At 50.7% G+C, this 25,456-nt stretch overlaps 3 protein-coding genes across 5 annotated transcripts; 2 read left to right on the top strand and 1 right to left on the bottom strand.

Moving 5' to 3' along the window:
• Positions 1 to 365: 365 nt before the first annotated feature.
• On the top strand, positions 366 to 14,590 carry WDR6 (WD repeat domain 6). 3 transcript variants are annotated; one of them, XM_080995637.1, is made up of 9 exons: positions 366 to 412; positions 1,722 to 1,848; positions 2,554 to 4,963; positions 5,871 to 5,966; positions 6,248 to 6,364; positions 6,486 to 6,604; positions 8,588 to 9,049; positions 10,829 to 11,600; positions 13,043 to 14,590. In XM_080995637.1, the coding sequence occupies exons 2-8, from the start codon at positions 1,722 to 1,724 to the stop codon at positions 11,137 to 11,139; spliced, it is 3,642 nt and encodes a 1,213-aa protein (XP_080851763.1). In that variant the 5' UTR covers positions 366 to 412; the 3' UTR covers positions 11,140 to 11,600; positions 13,043 to 14,590. The 3 variants fall into 3 exon arrangements, with proteins under 3 accessions (XP_080851763.1, XP_080851762.1, XP_080851764.1); XM_080995636.1 differs by lacking the exon at positions 366 to 412 and having other exon boundaries at positions 427 to 1,848; XM_080995638.1 differs by lacking the exons at positions 366 to 412; positions 13,043 to 14,590 and having other exon boundaries at positions 427 to 1,848; positions 8,588 to 10,508; positions 10,829 to 10,967.
• On the top strand, positions 12,932 to 14,590 carry LOC308471640 (uncharacterized protein; the record flags this gene model as incomplete). The annotated part of the gene is made up of 2 exons (XM_080995911.1): positions 12,932 to 13,151; positions 13,515 to 14,590. The coding sequence occupies 2 exons, from the start codon at positions 12,932 to 12,934 to the stop codon at positions 14,003 to 14,005; spliced, it is 711 nt and encodes a 236-aa protein (XP_080852037.1). The 3' UTR covers positions 14,006 to 14,590.
• Positions 14,591 to 25,456, bottom strand: DALRD3 (DALR anticodon binding domain containing 3). Its single transcript, XM_080995745.1, has 13 exons — positions 25,197 to 25,456; positions 23,973 to 24,271; positions 22,991 to 23,259; positions 22,012 to 22,070; positions 21,795 to 21,917; positions 21,443 to 21,513; positions 20,665 to 20,723; positions 20,009 to 20,091; positions 19,056 to 19,179; positions 18,025 to 18,083; positions 16,932 to 17,045; positions 16,733 to 16,801; positions 14,591 to 15,179 (listed from the first exon to the last, which is right to left on the bottom strand). Exons 1-13 carry the CDS (start codon positions 25,383 to 25,385, stop codon positions 15,060 to 15,062), a joined length of 1,638 nt encoding a protein of 545 aa, XP_080851871.1. The 5' UTR covers positions 25,386 to 25,456; the 3' UTR covers positions 14,591 to 15,059.

Below are 25,456 nucleotides of genomic sequence, written 5' to 3' on the forward strand. Positions count from 1 at the left end.
CCCCCCCCCCCCACTGATGGGAAATTATCACTGTTAATGTCAGCTGGTAACCTTACTTTTATTTTATTTTAAATTTTATTTTCTTCTTGTTTTGGCACATATATGCACATACTGTGTGTGTGTGTGTGTGTGTGTGTGTACATATTATGTGTACTGTGTGTATAGCTATAAAGGTTTTCTATTTACCTTTTGCCTTAATATAGCTATGTATATACAGTATTTATCTATTTAGATAGAGCTGTGGCTTTAAGAAATTATCTTCCTGCCTTTGCCGGCCTTTAACTACCAATCAGTCTCGGCGGCCTGGGAGAGAACTTCCGTTGGCCAATAGCATCCCTCCGTGTCTTCGGAGCTCGGAAGATGCCTCCCAATTGGTTCATGGGGTCTGCGCCCGCGCGCGAGAGAGAGCGAGGTAGGGCGACCTGGTTTCTCGCGATATGGTGGCCCCTGCTTTGCTTCTCTCCCTCCCGGCGCTGCCACGCGGGTCTGGCTTCTGCGAGCGTGTGCGCGCACCTTCCCTGCCTCTTCCCCAGGCTGTGCACGAAGCTCTGGCTGCAGCGCCCCCGCTTCGCTAAGCATTAGGCTAGAAGCATTCTGTGGCTTAAACCAGGACGGGGTCCTGGGGGCGCCCAGGTGTTGCTGGGTCAAGACTCCCCCCATCCCTGACTTGAACCTCATGCAGCTGCCGACTATAGGTAGCCTCCCTCCGCACTGCCGCATGCACGCCCACTTTCCCTCCTGCAAGCCCTGGTCTGTGGAAGCTTCTGCCACAATAAGTGTGTTGCCCTTTCCACTTCGGGCAGTAATGTGTCCCAACAAATCCGCAGTTTCTCCGGCTTAAGCATCCCATTCGTTCTGTGCCTGCTGTTCCTCCACGGCGAGCGCGCTCATTTATCCAGTCTCTCCCATTTATATATTCAATCAACGGCCCTCCCTGATTTTGTTTCGTATCTGCCAATATAAGAAGCTGACCAAAAGTTTGCCACACACAAAAAATACTGTTGTGCAGCGGCATCCAGGGGCTTCTCAGAACGGGCAAGTACACTCCTGTTCAGACCACTTTTACTATCAAATAAAAAGCCCGGTCGTTTACCAAGTGCTTCGGAGGTTAAATCATTTCTTTGTCATAAGAACTGAGCAAAGTTGGCTTGTTCCCATTGTACAGATTTTGGTTAGAACCAGCAAAGCATCTTTCATCCAAGACTTTGGCTGAGGTGGGATTTGAACAGAGGCCTCTCGGATCTAAACCGAGAACAGCATTTACATTTGCTCTCTCTCTAGCAGGTGGCATCTCATCCCTGCATGCCAGGGGTGGGGACCTTTTTTATTGTCAAGGGCTGCATTCCCTCAGGGGTAGTTGGGGGGGGGCACATGGCTGGTGGTGGTGGGTAAAATTGGAGCAAAAAGTGGACAATGCACTCCCTTCTCTCTCTCCCGGTTCGCTTCCTTCTTCCTGGCTACCCCTTTTTCTTCCATTTTTCCTTCCTTCCTATCTGCATGAAATTAGGCCAGGGAACAAGGTTTCCCACCCCATCCCTAGTGCTCAGTGATGTGAGTTACCTGCTAGCTAGACCATGCTGACTTTTATCTGGAGTAGCTCTAATCCCGCTCCAAACAATTTCTACCTTCCAAGCCAAAAAGCAGCTTACTTCTGTATCCATCACCTCAAGCTGTGGAATATCTGCAGCATTTATTACTCTTCCCACCCCCTTCTTCCTCAGATGTCTTATGTAAGAGGAAGCAAATCGACAGGAGCCCTCACTTCCGATCCTTGTTCAGCGATGGAAACTGAACTGCTGCTGGCTCCTATCACAGCTCTGGAGATTGTGGATGATCACCTTGTTGCAGGTATGCGGTAGGGCCAGAATATCCTGGGGCAATGGCAGCCCAGAAGGTAGCCTTCCCGTGTTGCTGGAGTCCCAACTCCCAACAGCCGCAGCTGTGGTCAGGGGTGGTGTGAGTTGCAACATCTGGTGAGCAGAGTCCTTTCCGGTGGGCAATGGGTAACATTATGTCAAGTGTGTCAGATACCACACCATGGCACTGAACACTTGGTGAAATGAAACATGATAATGGAGGGCTTGTTTCAAAGCCAGGTTCTACCCAGCTGAATAGCCAAGCAGAGCAGGAATCACAGCAAGATAGTGCATTACAGTGGGACAGGCAGGCACCAACTCAGGGGAGGAGCCCAGAGCTCCTGCAAGCTGGTTTATTGGATTTCATAAGTCCTGTTGCTGGGGAAATGATGCTCCTAGAGATGATGGGAAGTGGGGGATCTATCAGAAACCTGTTCCCATATCAAGCAAGGCAAAAGTTGTGGGTAACGTGATTCCACAGGGACAGTTTGACAAGAGGCCGTGCGAAACCTCCATCAGAAGCAATACCAGATTCGGCCTTGGTGTATCTTTCATATTGGGACCAGGCGCTGCTGAAGGTGTACCTGGCCTGGTATGGAGGTTGTGTGTGGATCATGTTTGTGAGGATGGATGCTACTGGGAAGAGTACACTATATATATAGATCAAATGAGGTGATTCTAGCCTCTTTTCCTCCAGGTGAAGGACCCTACCTTGCCATCTACTCCCTGGAGCCTGATGCCAGCCAGTCATCAAGATGCCATAAGAAGGTCCTTCGAAACCATAATGTCCATGGTATCAAGGAGCAGCAGGATGCGGCCCCAGGACCAACCACCCTAGCTGTCTTTGGAGGCAAAGGCCTCGTCGTTTTAGAGCTCAGCTTCCAGGGCGGCACGGCAAAACTAGCCAAACTCTTTCCTTTCCGCGAGCTGCACGACTGGATCTGGGACCTGCAGTGGTTGGAGGCACCTGGCTGTGTGGCGTTAGCCCTGGGCCACAACTCACTGGCACTGTATGACTGCGCTGGCCAGAGGACCCTTCGAGAAGTGCACTGCCAGGAGAAGTGCATCCTCTACTCAGCCCACCTGGTTGGGAGCAGCTGGGACACGCTGGTGCTGGTGGCTGGCACAGTCTTTAACCAGCTGGTGGTCTGGCGCGCAGCCGACCCGCCGGACGACACAGGCAGGGTGAAGCCCCGAAGCAGGATCAACGGGCACAAGGGCGTCATCTTCAGCATCTGTTTCTCTGAGAGCAAAAGCATCTTGGCCTCGGCCTCAGATGACAGGAGCCTGCGGTTGTGGGGCGTCGGCGACCTCAGGTCGCCCCCTGACCCTGTCCCATGCTTGCTGGTGTGCTACGGGCACCAGTCTCGGGTCTGGGCGGTGCGCCTGCTCAGCAGTTACATCCTCAGCATTGGAGAAGACGCCGCTTGCCTCGTGTGGAACTACCAGGGCGAGATCGTTCACCGTTTCAAAGGGCACAAGGGGCGCGGCCTCCGGGCAGTCGCCGCCCACAAGAGGCGGGGCTGGGTGTTCACAGGCGGGGCCGATTCTGGCATCAGGCAGTGGCTCCTTAAAGGGCAGGGCGACGGCGGGAACAGCCTTGTGCGGCTGGACTTCCCCTCACCTCGCAGAAAAGGATCTCCCAGAGCGGTGAAGCTGGTGGATGTAAACCACCTCCTTGTGATGACGGACGCTGGGGCCGTCTACGCCTATGACTTGACCTCTAAAGCCTGGGCGTTGGTCCTTGAAGATGCTGCGTATCGGTCCTACAGCCTCCTGGAAGTCTCCGTGCTCATCAGCGGCGTCGCGGTGTGTGCCATGGGCAACCTGTTGGGACAGGTTAAAGTCTTCCCTCTCTGCAGCCCTGCAGAAAGCAAGGAGCTGAAGCTGTTCGAGGGGAAAGTGCACAGCCTGAGTTGGGCCTCCTACACAGGGCAGGATCCTGGCGCTTGCAGCCTCTTCGTTTCTGGAGCAGCCGGTTCCCTGCTGTGGCTGGAGGTCTCTCTTGGCCCACCCGAGGGAGTCGCTGTGATGGTGAAGCGATGCTTCCGCCTGCCGCTCTGCAAGCAGCGATGGCACACGTGCGCCGCCTTCACGCCCCAGGGAGAGCGGCTGCTCTGCGGCGACCGCAGGGGCTCCCTCATGCTGTTTGAGTGCAAGCCAGCTCAGGCCTTGAGCAGAGGAGCAGGAGTCGGCTCCTCGGACCCAGAGGAGGTCTCCGGTTTGCCTGGCCCGGCCTTTCCTCTCACAGGGGAAGAGCCGCTCGCTGAGGGCCCCGTCTCTCTGCTCTTTGGCCTACATGGAAAGCTGAGCGTCACCTCCATCACCTGCCACCAGGACTTCGTCTACAGCACCGGCCGGGACAGCTGCTACCGCCAGCTGCAGGTGCAAGGCCGCCAGCTGCGCGTGCTGAGGAAGCACAGGCCATGCAAGGGCCTGGAGTGGCTGGAGGAGCTGCGCTTCGGCCCCGATGGGAGCATGTGGGTGCTGGGCTTCCACGCTGACTGCTTTGTTCTCTGGAGCGCCAGCAGCAACGAGATGCTGCTGTCTGTCGCCTGCGGTGGCGGCCACCGCTCCTGGAGCTACGCCCACTGCCTCCAGGTGGGAACCTTTGCTTACGTCAAATCCGGGGATGTGGTGGTGCACCAAAGTCAAGACGCACAAGGCGGGCAGCGCATCCTCAAGGAGTCCCTGCACGGGCGGGAACTGACATGCGTTTGCCACATCGGGGTTTTGCAGGCACCCGGGCAGGAGCCGCTGAGCACCCTTGCCACCGGCAGCGAGGACGGCACGGTCAATATTCTGACCTACAGGGCGCAGTCTCGTACGGTGACCCAGCTTGCGGCTCTGGGAGACCACATCTCAAGCGTGAGAGCTCTGGCTGTGGCCAAGGACACTCAGCCCAAGGCAGGAGGGATCTCTGCCATCCTCTTCTCAGCTGGAGGACGTGCCCAGATTGAGTGTTACCGGATTCTGCTCAGCCCCAGCCATGGCTCTAGCGGCGGTGTGGTCCATCAGCTGGTCCACGTGGCTTCTCACCGCCTGGATGAGCAGTGGGACCGCAGGAAGAACAGGCACAAGCTCGTCAAAATGGACCCAGAGACCAGGTAGTAGCTGTGGCCTTTCCCAGGAATGTGTATTCTTAGGCAAGGGTCCTGGGTTCTCAAAGAGCAGTCAACCCACACTGGGGATGTTATTGATGCTCATATAGGGAATGTGAAACCTGCACCCTCTCTTGCTAACCCCTTTACCAACAAACACCCCCCCCACACACAAGCACACACACACACAGGCTTTTCCTATTGTCACACAAGTGGGCACAATATTCACATCCAGCCTGGAAGACTTTAGATAGATAGATAGATAGATAGATAGATAGATAGATAGATAGATAGATAGACAGATAGACAGACAGACAGACAGACAGACAGACAGACAGACAGACAGACATAGACTAGACTAGACCCTACCCAATTATTTTGGCTGCAATTTGTTTTAAACTTATTTTAACATATTTTTAAATGGCTGTAACCCGCCCTCAGATCTTGTTTATTTTATTTTATTTATCAAATTTGTATGCTGCCCTTCATCCACAGATCTCAGAGTGGTTCACAGTATTATTAAAAAGCACAAAATCAGATGATGACAGGCGGGTGAGAAATCAAATTAATAATAATAATCCAAAATACGGAGACGGGTCTAACAATATTGTAGCAACAGGAGATTAAAAACAAAACCAGTAGGATAAAACAATGTGAATAACAGCAGCAAAAAATATATAAAGGTCTGTTTGCTTAATTTTCCAGTCTCAGAATTCCCCCCTTCCCTGTTCTGCTGTACTCGTGCTAAAGAATACATTAGTACAGAGAGAATAGGGAGGACTTTGGGCGCCGAGTCCATAGTAGGGAACACGTGCCACTTTCCAGCTTTTGTGTGTGTGTTTGTAACTTTTTCACTGCTCTGGGTATGGATAGTGTGTCTCAGAGAAGGTAACTGATAACTTCTGTGTTCCAGGTATATGTCTATTGAGGTCCTGGCTGGTGTGGAGAACCCAGAGCTTCCTGGTCCCTTGCTGTTCCTAGCTGCTGCTTGCAGTGATGGCTCTGTCCGGTAAGGAAGATGGTTGGGCTCTCCCTTTTAGGGGCCTGTATAGCTGGGGTGGGCTTTTCCCACCTGCCTGGCAAAAATCCAGAGATGGGAAGACGAGGGGCAGAATGGAGTAAATGCTTCTTCCTACGTTTCCCGGAGCAGCACTTTCCCCAAACTAGAGAAGGGAACATGAACAGAAAAGAAGCTGTAGCCCTTGGTACAAAGGATGTGGCCCTTTCCTCCTCTTTAAAGTTGGAGACTCTTTTCCTTGTACTGACTTCACTGCTCTCATGTTTGCATAGCCTCTTCCTGCTGCTTGAGCATGCCCAGAAGCTGCGGCTTGTGGCAGAATCCTTTCACCATCAGCACTGCGTCCTGAAGGTCCAGGCGTTTGCATGTAAGACAGCAGGTGGAGGAAGGTGAGATGGAGTGGCTACACCCCACCCCCGGTGTGCTTGAGATGCACCTCCCCTGAGTTTACTACTGCCGACCCATCAGGCCCTAGAAAGCTAATTTTACCCATTCATCTTTCTTTTATAGAAGGCACTTGTTGAGCAGCGCTGCCACCGACGGGAGCATTGCATTCTGGGATCTTGCCCCTACTCTTAAGCTTGCTGCAGAGGCCTTGAAGGCGGAAGGCACAGAAATGAAGCTTCTGGGTAGGTGGTTGTGTTGACTGCCCTGTTCGTGCACCCTTAAAGTTGTTATTGTTTATTATATAACCGGGACAGCTCAGTGGGTAGAGCAGGCTTCCTCAACCTCGGCCCTCCAGATGTTTTGAGACTACAATTCCTATCATCCCTGACCACTGGTCCTGCTAGCTAGGGGTCTTGGGAGTTGTAGGCCAAAAACATCTGGAGGGCCGAGGTTGAGGAAGCCTGGGGTAGAGCATGAGACTTAATCTCAGGGCTGTGGGTTTGAGCCCCATGTTGGGCCGAAGATTTCTGCATTGCAGGGGGTAGGACTAGAAGAAGAAGAAGAAGAAGAAGAAGAAGAAGAAGAAGAAGAAGAAGAAGAAGAGTTTGGATTTGATATCCCGCTTTATCACTACCCTAAGGAGTCTCCAAGCGGCTAACATTCTCCTTTCCCTTCCTCCCCCACAACAAACACTCTGTGAGGTGAGTGGGGCTGAGAGACTTCAGAGAAGTGTGACTGGCCCAAGGTCACCCAGCAGCTGCATGTGGAGGAGCGGGGAAGCGAACCCGGTTCACCAGATTACGAGTCTACTGCTCTTGACTACTACACCACACTGGCTCTCTAGATGATCCTTGTGGTCCCTTCCAACTCTGTGATACCATGATTCTATTTCTTATACTCAGCCCATGTGATTGGGTTGCCCAGCCACTATGGGGATGCAGCTCCCAATGAAAGAATGAATAAAGCAAAAATAAATACAATTCAAATCTTAAAGCCTTCCCAAACCAGGGCTGCCTTCAGATGTCTAAATTTATATATTTGCTTAACTCTTTGACATCTGCTGGAAGAGCATTCCACTTTACGCAAGGAGGGAACCTCCAAAAGGTCCTCGGTGCTGGACCTCAGTATCCTGGCTGAATGATGGGGGTGGAGACGCTCTTTCAGGTATACTGGGCTGAGGCCGTTTATGGCTTTAAAGGTCAACACCAGCACTTTGAATTGTGCTCGGAAATGTGTACTGGGATCCAATTTAGATCTTTTAGGACCGGTGTTATATGGTCCCAGCACCCGCATTCTGGATTAGTTGTCGTTTCTGGGTCACCTTCAAAGGTAGCCCCACGTAGAGGATATTACAGTAATTCAAGCGGGAAATAACCAGAGCATGCACCACTCTGGTGAGACAGTCTGCAGGCAGATAGGGTCTCAGCCGACGTACCAGATGGAGCAGCTAGACAGCCGCCCAAGACACAGTGTTGACCTGCACCTCCATGGACAGTTGTGAGTCCAAAATGACCCCCAGGCCACGCACCTGGTCCTTCAGGGGCACAGTTGCCCCATTCAGAAGCAGGGAGTCCCCCGTACCTGCTCACCCTGTTTGTGACCCTCCTTTTTCTTTTCTTTTTTAAAATATATAAATTTTATTAGTATTTTCCACACAACAACAACACGAAAGATACAGAAAAATAACAATACACAAAACACAAAAACCAACATTAAAACACACCAAAAAAACAAATCCATATCTTACAAGCTAATAATATAAACACTAAAAAGAAAAACAAACATTGACTTCCACCAATCCCACAGCACCTCCTTTAGCTCTCATTGTGTCTTCCTGTTTTCCTTATCATCTCTATCCTATCATCTCAATATAAATCCCTCTTTCTTATCCTTTCACTTCACAAGGTTATTCCAGACTCAGCCAGATTTCTGTCCTCAAACCTTGACTTTTAAGGTATTCATTTAGGCACTCACGTTCTTTTTTTACTTCACTTTTTGGTTTTTGTCTTATGTCTGTCAATTTGGCTAATTCTAAGTATTCTGAAAGCTTACATAACCACTCTCTCCTAGTGGGTAACTGATTCCCTTTCCAATACTTAGCCTCCAGGATTCTTGCTGCAGATGTCGCGTATAAGAAAAAGACCCTCCTTCTTTTTCAAGTGTATATCACCCTTTGCGCTTACTCCCAGCCTTGTACACTTCCTTTGCCTGTGTGTGTTTTCCAGACCTGGGTACCCCAATCCTGACCCTCCAGGCTCACAGCTGTGGAGTGAACAGCCTCCACATCCAGCAAGCAGCTGCCGGGCATTTCCTAGTGGCCAGTGGCAGCGATGACGGCTCCATCTCTCTCAGCGCTGTTGAAGTGGATGCTGGAAGCGACGCCGACCAGGAAGCCGTCGCCGGGACCGGCATCCGCCTTCTCAGAAACTCCTTGAGGCTCTGCGCCCATGCAGCTCACGTGACGGGGGTGAGGCTCCTGCAGCCGGACTTTCTCCTCTCAGTTTCGGTGGACCAGCGGCTGACGCTCTGGCACCTTTGCGAGGACAGCCTGTCTTTCGTCAGCAGCAAATTCTGCCACGTGGCCGATGTGGCTGGCCTGGAGTGTTGGGAGGCTGAGGCCCGTGACTGCCACAGCGTGATCTGTGGGCAGGGGCTGGAGATCCTCCGCTGCAGCCTAGATGTGCTAGGTGCAGAAACAGAAAATGGTGTATGAAGGAGTGTGGGCTGTGCAGCCGCCTAATTCTGTTGGGGTGCAGAGGAGTTTGAGCGACCAATAATAATAATAATGATGATTTATTATTTATACCCCGCCCATCTGGCTGAGTTTCCCCAGCCACTCTGGGCGGCTCCCAATCGTGTTTTAAAAACAGTGCAGCATTAAATATTAAAAACTTCCCTGAACAGGGCTGCCTTCAGATGTCTTTTAAAGATAGGATAGCTGCTTATTTCCTTCACATCCACAGGGTAGATGCCACCACCAAGAAGGCCCTCTGTCTGGTTCCCTGTAACCTCACTCCTCGCAATGAGGGAACCGCCAGAAGGCCCTTGGCGCTGGACCTCAGTGTCCGGGCTGAACAATGGGGGTGGAAATGCTCCTTCAGGTATACAGGACCGAGGCCGTTTAGGGCTTTAAAGGTCAGCACCAACACCAACCAGGGCACAGAGGGCTGTCATGCGAAAGCAGCAAGGGCCGTAGGAAATATAATAAATAATAATCATCATAATTTTTTATTTATACCCCGCCCTTCCCGGTTCAGAAAACCGGGCTCAGGGCAGCTAACAACAAATTTAAAACGCTTAATTGATGCAGCAGAAAACAGCATAAAATACAGCATAAAACGGGAATAACAATAAATAAATAAAAATACTTTGCCCCTCTCTTCAGAGAGAAACTGCTTCCGCCATAACCATGCAGATACTGTCCCTGATACGATATAGCTTGCCTGCTTTTCTTTGCCTTGTGACTTGTGGGCAGTCATACCGGAGCTTCGCCAACCTATTTTGACAGAGGGCCTGTGATGAGAAATGCAGTAATAAATCAAGCCCACCCGATGCCAGTCCCTCTGCCTCCGCTGGTTAAATGGCTTAAAATGCCTTTTCCTTGCAAATATATGTCCTGGATTTCAGCCTCCTCTTCTGATTACCGCGGAGAAACATAGGAAGCTACTTTATACCAGGACAGACTTCTTTGTCCAACTGCCCCAGGGTTTCTCCAGGGTCTTTCCCCTTGCACCGCCTATTTGATCATTTTAACTGGCGATACCGGGGATCGAACCTTCTCTGTGCAAATAACGTTCTCCGCCTCTGAGCTGTGATCCTACTCCTTAAGGAGACCTAATCCCAGCCTGCAGGATGGCCAGATGAATCCCATTCACATGGATTTGGAGAAAGAGCTGATCACCTGGTGCCTGCAGTCCCCTGGGCCCACAGAACTTAAAGACCCATCCTCCCATTGCGGAGGAGGGTTTCTTGTCCCACTGCCTACAGGCTCAGAATTGCTACAAGATCACTGGAGTGTCAGGTGCTAGTCAGTTCAATGGGCAGCGACATTCCTGTGTGCATCTGCTGAATGACATCCATTTAGACTGTAGCACTGATAGAAGAGGACTGCGGAGGAGTGGGGATGTTCACAGAATGTCTACCCAGGTGAGAGATGGTGTTTTTTTAAAAAATAAATAAATAAAATAGAGTTGTATACATACTGCCCTTCATCCGTAGATCTCAGGGCGGTTCACAGCATAAAAACGCAAGATGAAAAACACAAAACATATGGAGTAGAATTGGGGTGGGAAGTTCAATCATATGATCCATGTTTGGTGCAGGAATTGGGATGGAATGAGAATATCCTGGAGGTACAGACTTGCAGGGAAATGGTTAGCTTTCTGTCCGTCCGTCCCAATTACAATAGGAAATGCTTTTGAGTTTTCTCTGACCCCCCAACACAATTTCTATTTCCACCAATCAAGATTCCTCTTCCGAGTCAGGACTTTTCACTTTTCGGCTGCTGCCGCTTGTGGCACCTGTTCAGAGGGATTTGCTCGGTTGCGCGGAGTATGCTGCTCCTGTCCTGCACTCAATAATTCAGCGGTTGAGCCCTGGAGTGGCTGGGGTTTCTGGCCCCCCAGCAGCGCCATGCATATTTCATGGTCCAGATTGCAGCAACGGGGAGGTCACACCAAGGCCCCTTTGTCTGCAAGTTCAGCACGTGGGCGCTGCTGTCACGCACTGCCGATTCCCAATGGCCTTCCATCTATTTGGCTCCTGGATGAACAGCTGAGCTTGCTGCAAAACAGGGCGATGCCGTCCCAAGCTGCACTGATAGTGGGATTCACCCAGTGGTGTAGGTACCAGAAGGACGCCGAGTAGCAAGCTCTCCAGGCCGTTCCAGACCTCTCCAGGCGCTGTGTGGACCACCTTGCTTCCTTGTCATTGCCACCAACAAACCTGGGATGCTACAGTTCGGTCCACTCAAAAATGCCGTTCCAGCCGCACTTTGTCCCCAAATCCAGGCAGAGAGGGGCTGGCTCAGAGCAGCCACAGGAGATGGCACCCCTGGAAGCAACAGGCCTGCTCCCTTCGGTGGCTCAGCGAGGTTCAGCCCTGCCCACAGCCAGTGTCACCACCCACCCCGGCTGCGCCATGAGGATGAGTGTGACCCCCGGCTTCAGGAGGTGCCAGGGCCATGCAAGGACCAGAGAAGATCCTCCCAAAAGGAAGTGCACAGGCTGGCTGGAGAAGGTAGGGAAAGCCCTATTGGTGGGGCAGAGTGGAGATATTGGTGCATTGCCAGGGACAGATGTATCTCTGCAGGGAATTAAACTCAGGCAGGTCAGAAGTCAGGATGGCATTGATGCAGAGGACCAGCATCCATGAATATTCCTGCCTTCACAGCACAGCTGTGTTTGCTGGTGGATACCTGGCTCCAGGGCACCGTTTGCCAAATGTTCACTCCTCCTTTATAGTAAGACAGTGCCTTCCAGGTGGTGTTGGCCTTGCAACTCCCAGGCAGCCAGACTTAATGGTTAGAGGTGATGGGCGCTGCAGTCCAGCAACTTTGGCTACGCTTGTCATTAGGCAATTAGGATACACAAGGGATACCCTTAGGGCTTTAAAATTCACTAGGTCATGGCGCTAGCCCTGGTACTGAGCCTGTGCTGGAGAAGAAAGCTGCCCGGCGGTGCTTCTGCATCCCTCCATTCTGGTTTACTGGTTTCAGGGCAGAGGAAAGGACCGGCCATTGACAAGGCTGAACAAGGGGTGTGTTAGCTGAGGCTGGGATGTACTTGCAGGACTGTGTGAGATGCTCCAGCTTTACTGAAGTCCCATTACAGAGTTGCTGGAATAGATAGAATGATCAGGATTATGTATTATTCCTCCCTGCAGCAGGGCAATGCATGCTTTCTGCTCGTGGTGTTCTCCTAAGACTTTTGAGAGCCAGTGTGGTGTAGTGGTTAAGAGCAGTAGTCTCGTAATCTGGGGAACCGGGTTCGCTTCCCCGCTCCTCCACATGCAGCTGCTGGGTGACCTTGGGCCAGTCACACTTCCTTGAAGTCTCTCAGCCGCACTCACCTCACAGAGTGTTTGTTGTGGGGGAGGAAGGGAAAAGAGAATGTTAGCCGCTTTGAGACTCCTTAAAGGGAGTGAAAGGCGGGATATCAAATCCAAACTCTTCTTCTTCTTCTTTTGACCAGCAGTACAAACTCCACTGCTGTACATCAAAACAGTTGCCCACCAATAAGAGAGAGTTTGAGGTCCACATAGTCCCGTTTACACCTGCCCAAGACTCACAATAGCTGCATATTGGGACTGAAACTGAATAGAGAGCCAGTGTGGTGTAGTGGTTAAGAGCGGTAGTCTCGTAATCTGGTGAACCAGGTTCGATTCCCCGCTCCTCCACATGCAGCTGCTGGGTGACCTTGGGCTAGTCACACTGCTCTGAAGTCTCTCAGCCCCACTCACCTCACAGAGTGTTTGTTGTGGGGGAGGAAGGGAAAGGAGAATGTTAGCCGCTTTGAGACTCCTTCGGGAAGTGATAAAGTGGGATATCAAATCCAAACTCTTCTTCTAGTATGTGCAGGTGTTATACCCCAAGAGTCACAACCCGTCTCTCACAGATTGCTGTTTGCTTTATTGAACTACAAAACTTAATCTCCTATATCTCTCCCCCCCCCCACGTCCAGGTAGGAGCTGCAAACAAGCACCAGAATAAAACTGCTCCCCAGACTCCTTTAACCCCAAGGCAAAACAGGATGGCTCTTCCCCAGATTCCCAAAGGAGGCAAGGTCTTTGGTGAGGCTCTGGTGTCTGACACTGTCCCACCTGCCACTGGCAGGATTGCAGAGAGCCTGGCGCTGGGCTAATGCTCTCTTGCTGGTAGTTGGAAGGAGGCTGGGCTGCTGTGAGGGGAACGCAGCAGGTTCTAGGGCTGCTTAATGTTGGGGCGTCCATTGGGTCCCTGGCCTCTGTGGAGGGCACAGAGATCATATGCAGGGGCAAGGGGCTTTGCGGGGAATGCAAGCCAGAACAGAGGGAGCAGGGAGCACCTCTGTTTCTCAGAGGAAAGGGGTGCAGGCTGACACTTGAGCCCAGGGCTTGAGTCTCCTGCCTCGCGCCTCACTAACACTTGCTCTGCTCCCATTTCTCTCGCCTCAGAGAAACCAGGCCAGAAGCTGCCAGGCCTCCCTGCCCGCTTCTCCCACGCCAAAGCAGCCCCTTTGGGCACTCCTGACATGGCGCCCTGGACTGGGCCCTCTCAGTCCGAGACCTCCTTCCATGCCCTTTTCAAGCCTGTGGTGTCCTTCTTGCACAGTGTCCCTTTCTCGGCAGCAGGAACTCCCAGCTCCTGCAGCTTCTTCCAAGACCACCTCGGAGAGAAGGCGCCGGCCGCCGAAGGGGGGCAGCGGCCGAGGACCCTGCAGCTCCAAGGCAAGGCGAAGCAGAAGGCAAGCCGGAGCAGAGGCTCGCCCAGGCACTTCCGGAGCAAGTGGCAGGGGGTGAAGCTGCCGCCCGTGCCCAGCATCACCAACCTCAACTTCAGCCGCAATTTCACCTTCTCCTTCTTTGAGCTGCCTCCACATCAGGGCCCCCAGTACTGGGTGCAGCGACAGCAGCTCATCCGCCTCCTCATGAAGCAGCTTCAGTAGCGAGCCCTGGCCTACCTGTGGGGCGCTGGGTGCAAAACAAGAGGGACGGCCGCCAGGTGCGGTGGGTGGAACGGGCAACTTGCACCACCTCTCACAGGAAGATATGCTAAATTCAGCTTCGAGCCTTGGAGAGAGCATCCTCCCGGTTATGGTGGGGCCCACAGAAATATGATACGCACAGCCCCCATTCCATCAGCTTGCCTCGCTGCTCCACAATGAAGCTGCTAACAGGAGACGCTGGACAATTTGCCAACACTGGCAACATCTGAGTCCTCTTTCCCTCCCTTATCCTTGTCCTAAGCCGCAAGCTGATGCTGCAGACAGGAGCCTCTGCCCACCCTGGCATGCACAGAGCAAATCTTTGCAACTGCCATAGACAACAAACCCCCACCTGCTCTAAGCAACAACTTTGCCTTCTGCCCAAATGGCAGGCAGACATCTGTGTTGGTGTGAGGCTATGCAACTTCGTTTACAAGCTTTCTTTTCTGATACGGGTGCCAAAGATTTTCCGTATGTGGGTAGGACATGGCCTAGATGGGGTGTCAGTCAGCTCAGAACAGAATAAAAACAACCAGTGAACCACCATTTGCATCCATCCTCTGTGCTTTCTTTTGGATTGCTCATATGCCAGCTTTTGTTGTGCCTTCGGCCCGCTGGGAGCAAAATGGGAGGGATAAAAGCAATGCAACCACTACAGTGCTTAACCTGTGGCTCGCCCCCCGGGGGGAGTTTTTAGCCTCTATGTTCCTAACTGGAATGTCGCAACTTTGGCTCCACAAAGAATTTCATCAGGCCCCCACCATCCGGAATGTAGGCGAAGTCTGTGCCCTCTCTCCTCTCCAGCATCATGCTCAGGTCGCTTTGGTTCAAGTCCAAAACATTGCATGTATCCGGGTCAGGCTGAGCTGTGAGGGGTGATTGTCCAACAGCAACAGGCCACACGCACTCTCCCCATTCTTGATCATGTGACTGCGCTGTCCATTGCTCCTCGCAACAGAGCTGGCCAATGGGAGGGCTGGGGCTGGTTGCCTGTAGTCACCCCCTGCAGGCTTGCTCAGATCTGGCTCAGAGGAGGCAAGTGGAGGGTGGCCAGGGCACTGCAGAACACTTCTCTCACTGCTCTCATCAGCTGCAACCGGGCAAACATCTGACCGAATAAGTGGGGACGTGGTTCCTGTTGGGAGCAAAAACAGGATCGTCACAGGGGCCTGGTGCAACTCTCCGCTGCTCTGAGGGCTGAGTGGCGGGTTTGTGCCTTCCCTTAATAGGTGCATTTCTCCATTAGTGCGCACGAACAGGGCCCCCTTCATCATGCAGAGGGCGCTGTGTAGACCTGAATTTCGTGGGAACGAAGGCTAATGTGCTGGAAATTATGTTATTGACAGCGTTCTATGCTATGACAGCGGTGTCAGTGACAGCATCAGCTGACTCTGAGTTATTAAATTGATGCCTGTCACTCTCACTGAAAGGCAAATTACACTTGTGGGTTTAGGCTCATAAAGCTGATCCTTTTGTCTACCTCTTCACCTTAGTTAACGTTTTGAAAATATTAGTACATCCTAAATGGATGCTTCTAGCTAGCAAAGCTTCAGAAATGAGCTTCACATGGTGGGAACAGAAGTCTTTGGAGCCTTCTGCTCCAAAACTAAAGGTAAAGGTAAAGGGACCCCTGACCATTAGGTCCAGTTGTGACCGACTCTGGGGTTGCGGCGCTCATCTCGCTTTATTGGCCGAGGGAGCCGGCGTACAGCTTCCGGGTGATGTAGCCAGCATGACTAAGCCGCTTCTGGCGAACCAGAGCAGCGCACGGAAACTCCGTTTACCTTCCCGCCAGAGCGGTACCTATTTATCTACTTGCACTTTGACGTGCTTTTGAACTGCTAGGTTGGCAGGAGCAGGGACTGAGCAACGGGAGCTCACCCCGTCACAGGGATTCGAACCGCCAACCTTCTGATCGGCAAGTCCTAGGCTCTGTGGTTTAACCCACAGCACCACCTGCGTCCCTTCCTCTTTATCACGATTCTTGCAGAAAAAATATATGCAGAGGATATAAAATAGAGCGGGGCTTCTTTTTTCCACTAGGTATAGTACAGCCTTAGCATGGATGGCTGAAGATGCCAACACAGCCTCCTGACTCAGAAATAAATAAAATATGCCAAGTTATGCCCAAGCTGCACCTCACTCTTCCCTTTATGAAAATGGTTAAACAAACAAGGAAGCCAAAGTTCACCATAGTTTCCTGTTCTGTACAAACCAGGAAACCATGATTGATGGTTTCTAAGCAAGCAAAGATGTGAAGCTGCTCAAAGATGGGTTGCAGATTGTGGCTTATTTGGAAATCATTAACTGTAGTTCCAAGTTCAGACACAACAGGACACCACCGTTAATTTCAGTTTCCTGGCTTAAAGGAGGAGCGAAATAGCTGCTAAGGAGCAGTCTGCAGGTGGACAGAGCTCAAGACCTTTTCTGGCATACGAAGTCAGGGAGCTACAAACCTGAAGCTGGCCACTCCCTAGGCTTCGCAACTCTACAAAAACCGAGCCTTGAATCCAGATTTGAGGATTCAAGATCAGTATGTTTCAAAACAAGCCTATTACAAGTTTACCTGACTTGTAGCGAATGCACCTTTCTGGCCAGGTGTTCATTATATGGAAATAGCCTGAGCCGATGCAGTGTGGACTTGCAACTCACTGTATATCGCAGCGACTCTCCTCCCAGAGCACTTACCCCTAGGATATGCACCCGGTTGTAGTAGGAACTGAAGTCCATGCTCAGCTGGATCAGGAACTTGCAAATCTGCAACGCAAAGCGGAGCGATGCCAGATTCACCTACGGGCACACCCATAAGAGGAAGCCAAACTGATAAAGGGGAGGGGGGAAGGCAGCCCAACAGCCCCACCTCACAGTATCTGAAAACTCAGCTCACCGACTCCGTGCTGGCTGTGACTCTGAGCCCAGCGCTGGAGATGGGCACCTGCATCACTTGGCCCAAGATCTCCTGGAAAGGCAGGATACTGTTGAACAACAAAAGCCATTCGCCCTGCAGAAAGAGAAGACACATGTGGGAGTCTCAGTAGGCCAGCCTTCCCCAACCAGATGTTTTGGACTACGACTCCCATCATCCTTGACCACTGGCCGTGATTTCTGGGGCTGATGGGGGTTGTAGTCCAAATCATCATTAGACCTATACTCATCCCCCAGTTTGTTAATCGGCAAGAAGGGAACCAAGCAATGAGATTTCAGACACAAGAAGCACAAGCACCTGACTGTGGTATAGAAGCACACGTCGGTCTGGATTCCGTGAGCTGATTTGTGCAAGGCAGGTGTCTTGAGGCCTGTTTTGTAGAAGAAAGTTTGGACAAGACAAATGTTTTCAGGGGCGCCCCGAGACGTTTTGGCCCTCGAGGCAAAACGCCTTGCTGCTGCACCCACAATGTTGGGAGGGCGCGAGGCTCTGCAAGGGCTTCCCTTCGAGGAAAAGCCCTTGCAAAGCCTTGCCACCCTACCAGGCTGGGGGGGGGGGTTAGATTCGCTAGGGGCAGCAAAGATGGGTAGTGGAATACTCGGCTGCTCTGCTCCGGCCAAAGCCTCCCTTACCTGGGTTGCTCCTGCAGGGGGCAGCACAGAGCGTCTGTAGGGGAACCGCTTCTTGCCTTTCCGCTGCCTGAAGCGGTTGCTTCACCCCGCTTCATGGGTGGGCCGGCTCTGCATATTTCAGACCCCCCTCCATGCTTTCTAGCAGTTGCCCTAACTTGGCTCAACCTGCCAAATGATGTTTGTGTTCCCAACAAATCCAGCTGATCCTACAGGAGCAGCCCTGCAGGCCTGGATAGATGTGCAGGTGGTGACCATTTCACACAGGGGTTCCATTTCTGGCCCCTGTGCTTGTCAGCGGAGCATGTATACATGCCCGCTGCCCCCATTCTGCCTTCTTCCAGGTCCAAAAGGATCCACGCACTGAAAACCTCGCATCAATTGGATGTGCCTAAAATGGTCGCCGACTGTATTCTTTTGTTTACCTCTTCTCTGAGAGATGCGTAGTTCAGCTCCGAAGGTTGAGGAAAGGCTGGGTACAGACCTGGAATTGGATGGGAGAAATTTGTTACCATAGGAGCATCTTAGGCAAAAGCCTTTTGGGGGACGCAATGATAGCCATACCAGAGGATTCACATTTCCTGCAGCAAAACTGCAAACCTGCCAATTACAGATAGCCATGCAGATTAAACCAACATTCCTAAGTTTGCTCAGTTTTTTTGTAATGGATTCCAACTGCAACTAAAAAGTGGGTGGGGAAGCTGCAATATTTAGGAGTTCTAAAGGGCAAAATAAAGGGCTGCGTGGCATTTTGGGAGAGCAGCAATAAACAATGCATAAAAGGGAACAGGAGCTTGGGCCGTGGAGAAAGACATAAAGGGTTATAGTCAATGCGAGCTCTGCTCTAGAGTAGACCCACTGAATTTAATAGACTTGACTAACCTAAATTCACTAATTCCAGCAGGTCTACGCTGAGTAGAAATGAGCTGAAGGCAGTGTGTGGGCACACCATCCCTCAACCGCTAGAGCTACCACTTTGCCCTTCTGGGTTCTAAGTCTGGGAGACACTGCGTGCAAGTTTCAAAGTCTGCCTTTGTAGTCAGGAGGGGTGTGTGTGTGTGTGTGTGTGTGTGTGTGTGTGTGTAAGGGGAAAGTGTCACAATTCCACACATGGCGAAAGTTTTAATATCGGGTACCTTTCTGAATGCTTTTAACCAAGCCAAGGATCCATAGTTTCTGGCCACCTGCTACAAATCACTGGCCAATGCAAGGGACCCTCCCTGCTCCAGAAAATTCATTATGATAACAACCATGGCAGGCTGGCTGCTCCTAGTCCCAGGACCAACGGGACCCCACAAGCACGACAGCTCCACAATCAAGTTGTTTCCTTGAATCCTGAATCAGGCGACTTAAGTACTGCCCCAGCTTCTCAGGGAAGGTCCAGGCCAATTGTCAACTAATTCACAGAATCATGGCCGCTGTGGCACAGCCTGCGTGAAGAGGGGAGAGCTCTCACCTTGCTCTACTGCCCGCTGGTATGTTTCAAAGAGTGTGGCCAGCCGAGCACAGTTGTACATCACAAAGGCTCCACTCTTGGTCCCTTTGGTGGAGATGCTGGTCTCCTCCACATCCAGGAGAACCTGAGGATGATGCAAAAATCAATGCTGGGTGGGGGGAGTGGAAGCAGGCGCAGAATGTCAGGTCTAGCCCTATTCCCAAGAAGGCCCTGGCCTCCCCTACAAGCTACCAAGGTGCTCCTCTCCAAAGAATGAAAGTGAAGGGAGCACCGGCCACCATCTATCTATTTCCACTTTCCAGAAAGGGTGGCCTTGCCCAGGCCAACCCAGACTCCCTCCTCCTGGAAGAGAGGGATTCTGACAAATCCGCCTGCATAAGGCTAATTTTGTCTGTTCATTTGCAACTGTCCTTTATTCATGGCCCATCACATCCACATCTGTCAAGGTGATGATAATCACCACCCCCTTCCCTTGGCCCAAAGTTGCCTGTTGCATTCTTCCGATTCACTCTAAGCCAGTTTGCTATCTTCCTAAGTCCCCAAATTCATCTACACTCCCCAGTGTTGCACTGCCTCTGCCCACTGTCCCCATACCTGCGCACCTAATTACTCTGTTAAGAAAGGGTTATGGGTTTTCTTTTGTTTTGTTTTGGAGTGAGACATTCCCAGCTGCTGTAACTTGGGACAGTAAACTGAGGGAGTGGTAACTGCTACAACATGAAGCGTGAGTCATGTTTTAAACCAGGCATAGGCAAACTCGGCCCTCCAGATGTTTTTGGGACTACAACTCCCATCATACCGGACCACTGGTTCTGTTAGCTAGGGATGATGGGAGTTGTAGTCCCAAAGAAAGCAGTTCCACGCAGCTGAAATTATACCACTTCCACCCATGAGCAACCCAATCGCCTCCTGACTGCGAACGCAGCACACCTGAAAGGGACTCCTCCGCTTACCTGGTTCCGATGGGTCGTGCTCAGCATCTCAAACCGGATGGCAGCTGATGTCAAGACGCCAACTGTTTCCGTCCAGGTGTCGTCTAAAGGAAGGAAGCCAAAAAAACGGACCAGCAGTTACAAAACCATTGATAATTGAAAGCATTCCTTTTTTAAAAGAAGCTTTTGATTCTATTACCACTTAAGGGCTCTTCTCTTTTGCTGCTGTTTCTTAGTTTGATATGTTTCAATGACTGGGTTAACCGTTGTTTTAATGTTTGCTTTCATTTCTGTAAGCTGCTCTGACTGACTCCTTTATGGCGGGGGAAAGCACGGCTATAAATTTGTTGGATAAGTAATTTATAAATACTGTAAATTAAAATGGAGCTCAGTGGAACTGGAGCGTTCGGTGGAAGAGACCACTTGGGAGCTGGGGCGCATCCAGGAGGAAATGCTTATGGTTCCCCTGTCCGATAGGGTAAAAGGAAAGCCCAGTAGACTCATAATAAAGCCTTTTCAAGCAGTTGGGCAAGACATCCAACTGAAGTGGGCAAGAAACTCAGAATAATAGGAAGAACAACTCCCAACGTGCCAGCTGTTAGGACACATCTAAACCTCCCAGAAGCAGAAACAAGGAGACAGAAGAGCACGCAACAAATGAAGAGACAAACTTTTACCTTGAGAGAGGTCTCCATATTTCAGCACTGAAGCCTCATACATCTGGGAGTTCCGCAGCCTGTAAGCAAGGAGATGATGCAGCCCCTCAGAAAAGAGAACATGTCATACCTACAGTGCCACGGGTGCAAAACCAAATGCTGAATAATACTAGTGCTGGTGGGGAAAGGTGGGGAGAGAGACCCCATCCACATGTGCAGGCTCAGTACAGTGGCACCTCTGGTTGCGAACGGGATCTGTTCTGGAGCCCCGTTCACAATATGAGCAGAATGCAACCTGCGTCTGCGCGGGTCGCGATTTGCCGCTTCTGCACATGCGCGTGACATCATTTTGAGCATCTGCGCATGCATGAGTGGTAAAACCCAGAAGTAACCCTTTCCGGTACTTCCGGGTCGCCACGGGACGCAACCTGAAAAGACGTAACCTGAACCGAACGTAACAAGAGGTATGACTGTACCGGCAAAGTTTCTCAATGCATTCTTTTGGACCACAATGCCAGGAGCCCCACCACACTCAGGACTCTGGAAACAAAGCTGTTTGTCCAAAGTCAAGTATGAGTGCTTGAGACAGCATCACAAACCAGCTGCTTATTAAGCAGCTGTAATGCAGCGATTTCCATGAGCGACCAAAAGATAAGCGCAGAAAACCCAGAAGGTAAGCGCAAGCAAGAGCGTGCTTTCATCGGCAGCTTGTCCTTGCAGAAAAATAACCGCTCCACTGTTATTAGCAAAGCGGAAGGGTCCTGTGTAGGAAGGGTCCTGGCAGAGAGAAGCAACTTACTGGAAATACTGAAGAGCACCCATGGCAGAGGCACAGCGAGTGACTTTGACAGGCCCACAGACAAGGTGTTTCTAGGGAAAAAATAGATAACAAAGCATTAGTTGCCCGCAACCACCACATGCCTGCTTTTTGCAACAGAAAGAAAGCTCCCCAATTGGTATAAATGGGAGCTTTCCTCCTCTCTTAAAAAAGAAAAAAAACGGAGGAGGAAATTCCAAATGGAGCTGCAGTGAGGTCAAAGGTAAAAGTCCCTTCCCCTAAGCCACGGTCCCAATCTGACCCCGCAGCAACCCAACGTAGCAGGAAGAGCTTTACACACAGCTTGTACCTAGAAAGAAAGGGCACTCCTCACCTGTGAAACTGTGAGCACTTGTGGGGCTAGCAGCCTCAATAGCAAGTCCACCTTCTGCTGCTGGAAGGCCTCCTCGCTGCTCACCACATGCACAATGCAACAGTGCTTTACTGGTGCAGCCACCTGCAAAAGAGCAGCAGCTCACATGAGATGCAGAGACCACACAAGGGGGTTGCTCAGTTCACCCCTGGCTGAAGGTTTTCACCTGTCTACTCACTGTGCACTGCAGGGCCACACGCTGCAGCTCAGCCACATGACGCAGCTTTTCCTCTGTCACTGAAAAGGAATGAATTATTATTATTATTATTATTATTATACATAGTTTTATTTGCATGCTGCCTTTCCACAGTTCAAACCACACTCAAAGTGGCTTACAACATATAAAAAAATACATAACTATAACGTAAGAAAAGTACTCATAATCCGATAAATTTTAAAAATGCAAAACCAAGCTGAAAATTTTCCATGCCAATCACAACAAAATATAAAATGAAAATACAAAAAAACCCCAACAGCAACAACCCCCCCAAACAATGCCCCAGCCCCACCTTTCCTACAGACAACTCAAGGTGGGATACATGGTTGTCCCCATGCGCCCCGCCCCAACCCATTATATCCTCACAACAACCTTGTGAGGTTGGTTGGGCTGAGGGTCAGTAACTGGCCCCAGGTTACCCAGTGATTTTCATGTCTGAGTTAGCACTTGAACCCTGGTCCAAGCCCCAGTCCAGCACTCCAACCACAATGCCACAATGGCTCTCAAGAAATATTGTGTGATGGAGGTTCAGTTTCTGCTCTGTCTGCTTCTGCAGCTCTAGAGCTCTTGTTTCCTAGGGCTTAGTGCAACCAAGTGGAACTAATTTAACCATGATCCAGGCACAGCTATTTCCTTGATAAAAACACCCGTCAGGTCACTAGACTTGGTATAACAGCATTGGACTGGGTTTCCAATTATTTTATATAGGTTAGGCTAAGTGAAAGTGACAGACACAAGGTCACTCAGTAAAAATTAAAACCTTTTTCTCCCGGGTCCCCTAGTCCAAGTCTAAGCGTTACACCACAGTGGCTCCCATATTAGCTTGGCAAATCATCTTCTCAATCCTCAACCTACATTGTTGTGAAGGTAGATACAAAAAGATCCTTGTCTTAGGGATAAGGCAAGCATCTGTTTAAAAACGATAAAATAAAGCGCCTACCAAGAAAGACGTCCACATTAGGGTCATAGCCCTCCAAGTCTTCCTGTTCCTCCTTAAGGAACCCTTTCAAATGCACTTTGCACACAAACGCATTCTGCTCCGTCTGGTCAAAAGTGGCATGAGAACATTGGCGAAGATTTTCCTTCATGGCTTGAATATCCTCAGGGCTTTGGGAGGCTTCCAAACCTGAAGGCCACTCAACTCGTAGCCGATGCAAGAATCTATGGATTTCCTCATCAACCGAAGATGGGACCAGGTGTACATCCATCCTGAAAGGCAAAGAACCACACATAACATTGGCCATACAACTGTCAAAGTGAGCAGAAGAAAAACTCTCCATATTCTACACAAAGAACAGCTAAAGGTCCAGTATGGACTGAGTGCTGTATTTAAAGGCTTGACGGCAGAGCACTGCTTTCCAAAACTGAACTTCTCCTCTACAAAAATGAAGGTCAGAACCAAGAGCTCTCTTAAAAAGCAGGTAAGATTCTCAGAATGTTGCCGAAGTCCTAGAAAGGACAATACAGTGGTACCTCAGGTTACATACGCTTCAGGTTACAGCCTCCGCTAACCCAGAAATATTACCTCAGGTTAAGAACTTTGCTTCAGGATGAGAACAGAAATCGTGCTCTGGCGGCGCAGCAGAAGCAGAAGGCCCCATTAGCTAGAGTGATGCTTCAGGTTAAGAACAGTTTCAGGTTAAGAACGGACCTCCGGAATGAATTAAGTACTTAACCCGAGGTACCACTGTACTGTTCTCTCCAAAACACAGCACATTCACAGCTATATAAGCAGCTTTGAACTGTGGGGAGGACAAATGCTGCAATCGTCTGCATGCCTACTTAAAAGACAGCCCCACTGAACATTGTTGCATCTACTTCTCATTGTGTGTAAAGTTGTAATAAACACATAAGAAAGCCACACATGTTCCTGGATCCGTGACTGACAATTAGAATAGGTTCATCGAGTTGCATCTACTAACCCTTGAGCTCGGAGTGTGCCTGCGAGGTGGTCAGTGACCAAAATGGCTCTCAGGTGACTCAGACTCAGCGAGTTCAGGCCCTTGCAGCTGTGCAGGGGCACACAGTTCAGGAGGATGCTTTGCCCATGGGCAGTCTGAGGGAGCTCCGCATACACAGGAATGGCTTTCAGGATCTGCTCAAAGACAGCAGGCCTCTCTAACTGCACAGTCAGTCCAGCTGGGCTCTTTTGGCAACTCCGGACGGGTGGCAACCCTGGGCGTTTAAGTGAAGACACACTCTCAGCAACGCCATCGGGAACCTGTTGTGATACAAGAAAAGGCAGAAGAGTCAAGGAGCGTCGGCTTCCTCCTGGTTTGGGCTGTTCAGGAGCAGAAACAAAGCAGTTCACCATGTAGTTAGATTTTTTAAAAAAAAGCCAAGCCAAGTTTCAAGCACAAATAGATCACAGCTAGGCTTTCGAAGCTAAAATGCTGTGGGTGATGTATCAAAACCTGGTCTCTAGTTCACTAAAACAATCTGCTGCAGGGAAAGAATTAGTAGGTGACTTCTCCAGTCAAGTAATGTCTAAGATAGCTGGAAAGAGGAGTATAAATAAAATATGGAGTGATAAGTGTTGGTGCTGACCTTTAAAGCCCTAAACAGCCTTGGCCCAGTATACCTGAAGGAGCGTCTCCACCCCCATCGTTCAGCCTGGACAGTGAGGTCCAGCGCCAAGGGCCTTCTGACGGTTCCCTCACTGCGAGAAGTGAGGTTACAGGGAACCAGGCAGAGGGCCTTCTTGGTGGTGACGCCTGCCCTGTGAAACACCCTCCCATCAGATGTCAAGGAAATAAACAACTATCTGACTTTTAGAAGACATCTGAAGGCTGGGGAAGTTTTTAATGTCTGATGTTTTATTGTGTTTTTAATATTCTGTTAGAAGCAGCCCAGAGTGGCTGGGGAGGCTCGGCCAGATGGGCAGGGTATAAATAATAAATTTATTATTATTATTATTATTATTATTATTATTATTATTACAACCATAGAATTGTTGTACGAGACCCCTAGGGTCATCTAGTCCAACCCCCTGTAATGCAGAAATAATAATGATAGTAAATCACAAAGCACCACCTGACAGCTGGAGGTGGCAGGTACCTCACAGGGGAATTAACTATTTGCATACCAATAAATGGATACAGGCAAGGCAGCCCCGCCCCCTTTTCGCGAAGGACACGCCCCCTTACCTGTCCGTCCGCGAACATCGCCATCAGGGCAGCCTGCGGAGCCAGGAAATCCCTGCTACGTAAGTTCCGGGCGCTGCTCTCCTTGAACCAGACCGGGCCGCGAGCATCGACCCCGGCCTCTCCTCGGAGAGCAGCGTTCAAGGCCTCCAGGGTCTCGGAGACAGACAGGCGGCTCTCGAGCGTCTCCATGGCGACCACAGGCGCCGGCGACTCCGGAATTCTTTCCTGGAGGGCGGGGGAGGGGGGAAGTCCGCCCGGTT

This window comes from Podarcis pityusensis, assembly GCF_964106645.2.
Source record: "Podarcis pityusensis genome assembly, chromosome: 2".
NCBI classification, from domain to species: Eukaryota; Metazoa; Chordata; class Lepidosauria; order Squamata; family Lacertidae; genus Podarcis; species Podarcis pityusensis.